General features: G+C 30.2%; 1 protein-coding gene across 2 annotated transcripts; it reads right to left on the bottom strand.

The window, feature by feature from the left end:
• Positions 1 to 1527: 1527 nt before the first annotated feature.
• Positions 1528 to 6535, bottom strand: LOC120087315 (putative disease resistance protein RGA1). Of its 2 annotated transcripts, none has more exons than XM_039044287.2 (3): positions 3650 to 6529; positions 2941 to 3019; positions 1528 to 1801 (listed from the first exon to the last, which is right to left on the bottom strand). In XM_039044287.2, exons 1-3 carry the CDS (start codon positions 6414 to 6416, stop codon positions 1798 to 1800), a joined length of 2850 nt encoding a protein of 949 aa, XP_038900215.2. In that variant the 5' UTR covers positions 6417 to 6529; the 3' UTR covers positions 1528 to 1797. The 2 variants fall into 2 exon arrangements, with proteins under 2 accessions (XP_038900215.2, XP_038900213.2); XM_039044285.2 differs by lacking the exon at positions 1528 to 1801 and adding an exon at positions 2038 to 2331 and having other exon boundaries at positions 3650 to 6535.

Here is a 6535-nt window from a genome sequence, read left to right as displayed (position 1 = left end):
CTTAAATTTGTTTGTTGGCACTTCAAATAATCAAGTATGAGGGTTTCACTTTAGTTATTTATGATTATGACCCTAGGGCTTAGAGTAGTGTGCTATATAAAGTCTCTAACCTTTAGAGGCGCCGATTTTGGTGTATTCAGAAAACATTCTCTCTAATAATATTGTTCTCCCTCTGCCTTGTAGATGTAGCTAACACGCCATTAGTGAATCCCGTATATCTGTGTATTGATACTTGTTACGTTTTTTGTTTTATTTAATTGCCGATTACGTAACACTAACGGAAAGATACATTGCTTTTAACATAATTTAATTTTGAAGAATGTAGCCTAGGACATATAGTCATATCAGTTTGCCATAAATAGTTTCGAGTAATTAAAGTAGGAAAAGAAAGTAACGTAGAAAGCTATTGTATCTCTCAGATTTTTTATTTTTATTTTTAATTTGAAGGAACTATTGACATCTCAGACTTGTTTCCACTATCGATGGCTTCTTAATTTTGTAGGTTACCATACACAAACTTTGTCATTATCACCTTAGAGAGGGAAAAAAAGGGTAAAATAGCAAGCAAATTAACTATGAATAAGAAAAAAAATGGGCTACTTTACATTATTGTTATTATTATTTGTTTGTTTATTCGGAAAAGAAGTGTACATGAGCCCACGTGGTAGAAATTAGTAGAGAAGGAGAGGGATAGAGCATATAGAAAAGAAACGTTTTTAAAATTCCTTGACAATTATGAAAACATTTTTAAAGTATAAAAAAAAAACCAGAAAATTGAATTGGGAATCAATACTTATTTTCAAAAATTAAAAACTAAAAATCAAATGATTCCTTAAGGAATGTGTTTTTATTTTTAGATTTTAAGTAAAAATTTAATATTTATTTAAGAAAAGTGAAAACCCTATGTGAAAATTGAAAGAAAATTACAAGCATATATAAATGTTAAAAATTAAAAATTAAAAATTAAAAGCAAAATGGTTATCCAACAACAAATTTAAAAAATTTATTTTTGTTCGTCCATATATTTTAAATTGTCTAATTTTAGTATTTGTACTTCTAATAAATTTTAAATTTAATCTACAATACTAGTTTGTTTTTTACTTTTTTAATTTTTTTCGGAAATATATTCACATATTTTATTTTTTTCATGAAAATATTATGATTTAATAAATTTTAATAAAATAACGAGACTAAAATTAAACAATAAAAAATATAAAGATTAAAATTAAACAAAATTCAAAATATGTGGATAAAATGATAATTTAACCAAATGTGTTTGGAAATTAAAAACAAAAGAAAAGAAAAGAAAAGAAAAGTCTTGGGCTATGCACTCGAATAATAATGTTCTACCACGGCTTTGTGATGTGCTATTCTTTTGTTTGTCTCTCTTTTTTTTTAAAGGTAAACTAAAATTGAAAAAGAAAAAGATAGTGGGCATGATGTGATGCCCAAGTGATCGAAAAAAAAGAGAAATAGAATGATATATATATAAAAAACAATGATTGGCGTGTATTGAACAAAGAAAAGACATGAAAATTTGATATATATATATATATATATATATATACACATATGCAAATTATGTCTTGTATACACACAACTTTAAGATAGAACAAGCAAGAAATAACAATTAAACAAATAGAATAAAGTAATTAGTGTTGAAAAACAATAAGAAAGATAAAAAAAAAAAAAAAGAATGATGAGAAGCAAGGCTAAAGGAGGGAAGAGAAAAGCAGGATGAGCATAGAACATGCTTTTATTCATTTCCTTCCCGATATGAAGTTCACTTGAAGAAACTTATCTGCAATTGCAAACATTACATTATTTTTATTATTTTTTATTCATTTTATATACTTTTTACATATATATAAATGATACAATTAGATTCAGAAATAAAATTATATATCTAATAAAGAGCGACAAAAGAATTTGAGTCATGTACCTTTTAGTAACATGGATTCTATATATGTGAGATTAATTGAACCATATTTGTTTTGTCAAATTCAATTCATATATAAAAGCATATAAACTAAATTATTTGAAAGAAATATAATAATAATATTAATACTAATAACAAAAGCATCAGAATGTTATGTTATGGGTAACTCTTATTGCATGATTAATACCATTAACAAGAAAAATGTGGGGGTTTCAAATAATTTTAAGAGTTACAACAATAAAGCACGTGTCCATCTTCAGGGATGCAATTTTCATTTCCAAGTCTTTGTCGAATGCACAAACTTTAGCATTGTTCTTTTTGAGAAGCACTGGTATCTAATCAAGTTGAATCGGAAACCAATGGCTTATATTTTCCTACCTTCAGTTCTACGTCTACATCAAATACAAAAAAAATGTTAGATTTTCATTCAATTGTGATTATAAGTTTATTATGTGACAAACTATTCATTTGAGATAAATAATTATATTTTTTTTTTGTTTTTTTATGTGTAATGCGAGTAAGTATCACAAAAATAATGCAATCTAGGATACATCTATGTACTTCACTTAGATATATTGAGCAAAAGAAAAAACATGACTTACGAGAGTAAACACAAAGGGAAAACACAATCATTGTAGTGAGGTAATACAAAAAAACTTATGTATATTCATATTTTCATTAACCATATCGATTCTACAACAATGTGGTTTGTAGATTCTGAAATGCACTTTATATATATCTTTTCATCACATTTTGCTGCATGCATATTCTTCAGTATTTAAAGCAAGAAATCATAACAAACTAATATTTATTTCCTTACACATAAATACTTTTTATTGAATTTTGGTGCATGCATATTCTTATATATTTAAATAGAAAAAAAATAAACTAATATTTATTTCCTTACACATAAATACATGCATGTTTTTGGATATATATGACACGCAAGCATAACATAGCAATAATATAGTCAATAGTTTTGGGGTTCAGAATGTTCATACCCACAAAAGAAGGAACCTATGTTGGTTATGCAAGCTTTCATTTTCCTCTTTTCTTCATTCTCATCATCTTCATCATCATCTGACACAAAAACAGTAATTAACCTTATAATTATATGAATAAAAAGATAATATAATTAAATACCGAGATTAAATTCTTAATTTCTTACTTAGTTATATACTTTTATTCATCTGTACCAAGTTTTGAAAAAAAAAAAAGAAAAAAGTTCTTAAAAATTTATTTTTGAAATTTGAAATTTTACTAAAAAATGAAAATCATCTTAAGGAAATCGAGTTAATTTTAAAAACCTAAGAAATGAAAATCATCTTTAGGAAATCTACTTAATTTTAAAAACCAAATGGATATATTTCTAAATATTAAGAAATATTTGTAAAAATTAATGATTAAAATTTGAAATTCCAAATTAAGTTGTTCATGAAGTCGCACAACTTTGGTTTAACATAATAAGATGCAACAATTTTGTAAGTGAATGGAAATAAGATAACAATATAATAATAAGAGTGAAAGTGGCAACAAATATTTAGGATGTGCTTTTAAAAATATTGGAATAGGGAATAGAATGCGGAATGGCATGTAATTGATTAAAATTAAAAGAAAAATAGAATTGGAATTTTAATCAAAATAAAAATATGTATGTGTTTGTGTATATATGAAGGATGAAATTAAAAGGGAAATTGTGAGAAGAAATACCTGAAAAATAAGGCGGTTCCTTGTAAGAAGAGAAAGTAATATAGGAAGTGTGAGGCCAATTCTCCTCATAAGAAACCATAGTAACATGGGAAATGTTAGGCCAATCCTCTCCCCCCTTCTTGCATCTCTCCTTAAGTTGAGGGCAGTCCCATATGCGAAGAGATTCCAAAAATTCGAGTTGTCGCATTTCCATGGGCAGTGATTTTAATTCTGGACATTTCACAATTTTTAGAGCTCTAAGAGAAGTGGTGCTGCCAATCCATTCGGACAAACTTATGAGAGATCCCAAGTTGATTAAAGATAGAATTTTGAGAGCCCGAAGGTAGCCGAACTGATGTACATGTTGCAATCTAGGACAATTTTTAATATCAATCATAGTTAAAGACAACGAGGTGGACACCCAATTGGGTAATTCTACTCCACAATACCCTTTAATACTCAAGACTTCAACATTTGGATGTGGTTCTAAGCCTTCCAATATTGTTTCATCACTCTCAACTGCTTCACATTCATCATTCCCCAATTTCCATTCTAGTTTCAAACGCCGGTAATCTCTTCTGTCTTTAAGGTTTACTGAGTTAACTTCAAATGGAGTGGACCTCAACATCTCTAGACCTATGATTCTTAACCCATCTTCCATATAATAATTCAGCTTATTGAATTCCCTTAGCTTATTTAAATTTTTACAGTCCAACACAAATGAACTTAATGTTTGTAGATAACTCAAATTCTCTATCTCTTCCGGTGTATGGATTAATTTGAATGGATTAAAAAGAAGATGTCTGAGATTTACAAGATTGCTAAGATCCCTTGGCAACTTCTTTAGGCGGTAACAACCGGCTAGATTTAGTGTCTGCAAATTTTGCAATTCCGTGATGGAGTTTGGAACTGATTCCACACCCGAGCTAACAGTGAAATTTAGATATCGAAGATGTTTAAGCCTTTTTATAGACTTTGACACATTACGGATTTGTAATACTCGCAGACGTGGAAACATAAAAAATAGTTTGTCCAAAAAACTTTTTTTTGCTAGAGGCACCGGACCATATGGATAGAATAATAGAAGGAACGTTCTTAATCCTTTGGCTTCACGTAATTTAGATAGAACATTCTCCTCGTCTACGCATACTTCATAGTTAAATGAAATATGGCGAGTGTGTTTACCCACAACATATTCATCAGAACCATCTCCATACACATATAATAATTTCTTTCCAGCTACCTCCCTTGCAAGATCACGCATCACATCATGCATAGAAACAATATCATCCGATGTACCATTCTCATCATGAATAGAACTTTCATAGAAAAACCTCCGACGTAATTCATTTATATAGTCCTTCCCAATATCCTCCATGGATTTTCCTCTATTTGATGATTTAATAAAACCTTGAGCCATCCATTGTCTAATCAATTCATTCGAATTAATTTTATATCCTTTGGGAAACAAGGATGTGTAGGCAAAACATTGCTTCAAATTTGGTGGCAAATAGTTATAGCTCAATTTTAATGTTGATATCACATTACGACCATTATTGTTTTGTTCTTGAGTAACATTTAAAAGTTCATTATCCTTGATGAGCATCCAGGCTTCCGTTGAAGTTGTTCCATATAATAAACTTCCTATGTGACTTATTACAAGAGGAATACCTCCACATTTCTTTGAAATTTCTTTTCCCAATCGTACCAAGTTTGGATCTATTGACTCTAATTCACTTTCTTTAAATGCCACTTGTTTAAACAACCTCCAAGAATGGTCCTCAGGTAAGTCTTTCAAAGAAACTATTTCAATGTCTGGAACTACTTTATGACTATCACGCTTTGTGATCAAAATCTTACTCCCTCTTGCACCAACCATTAACAAGCTTTTCAAATTCTCCCATTCATTTTTGTTTTCACTCCATACATCATCCATAACTAACAAATACTTATTTCCTTCTATCACTTTTTGAAGCTTTTTTTTTAAAGCTTCCAGTCCTTCTACCTCAGCTTTCTTTTCTGTTGCTGATTCTATTATCTTTTTCAATATTGTACTCCTATCGAATTGATTAGAAACCCAAATCCAAATTCTTGGATTAAAACAATCTTTAACTTCTTTGTCATCGTAGAGAGCTCTAGCCAAGGTTGTCTTGCCTATTCCACCCATTCCAACAATGGCAATGAATGAAACATTAGCTTTTACATTCATATCATCCTCTGCCAGTAAAAGGTTTTTTATGTAGCTCATATCATCATCCCTTCCAATCACTTTCACCTCTTCTAAAGAAGATTCAGTTTCCCGTCTCTTTCCAAATGGATGAGATAAAGCACTTGACATCATCGGTTCAACATTTATATTCAAACGAAACTTATCTTTTTCTTGGGAAATAACATCTAGCCTCTCATTAATTTTCTTGAGTTGACGTGTCATCCTATAGTTAAATGCAAGTTGGTTAGAATTGGAGAAGAAGATTCTAACCTGTTTTGCATTTTTGCCTCTTGTCATCACTTCTCGACGGCGAGACTCGGTAGCGACTTCATCAAGCACATCCTCCGCATCATAAAAAGCTTGGCCCAACTTTTCAAGCCAATCCGTCAAAGAATGTTCACCTTTCAATTCACGCTCCTGTGCATCACAAAGTACAGCCTTAATGGCTGAAACATTGGTCTTGAGTTTGTCGAGATCATCGTCGAATTCCCGTAGCATTCCAAGGCGTTGTAATGCTTGAGAGCCTAGTAGATTCAAGATCTCCCCACCAACACTGGAAAGAACTCCTTCGAGGGCCATGGTTTATGGTTTTTCAGATGATCTTTAATGGAAGGCAACAAGCAACAGATATTATTATATTGCTTGTGATAATTTCCCAATACTCATACACTTTATATATAGTGATAAAATAGAAGAAT

The sequence above is a fragment of the Benincasa hispida genome, chromosome 9 (assembly GCF_027475165.1).
Source record: "Benincasa hispida cultivar pf3 chromosome 9, pf3_genome.v1.1, whole genome shotgun sequence".
Lineage (NCBI taxonomy): Eukaryota > Viridiplantae > Streptophyta > Magnoliopsida > Cucurbitales > Cucurbitaceae > Benincasa > Benincasa hispida.
Note: the sequence above shows the minus strand (reverse complement) of the source record. Positions and strands in the feature narration are given on the sequence as shown.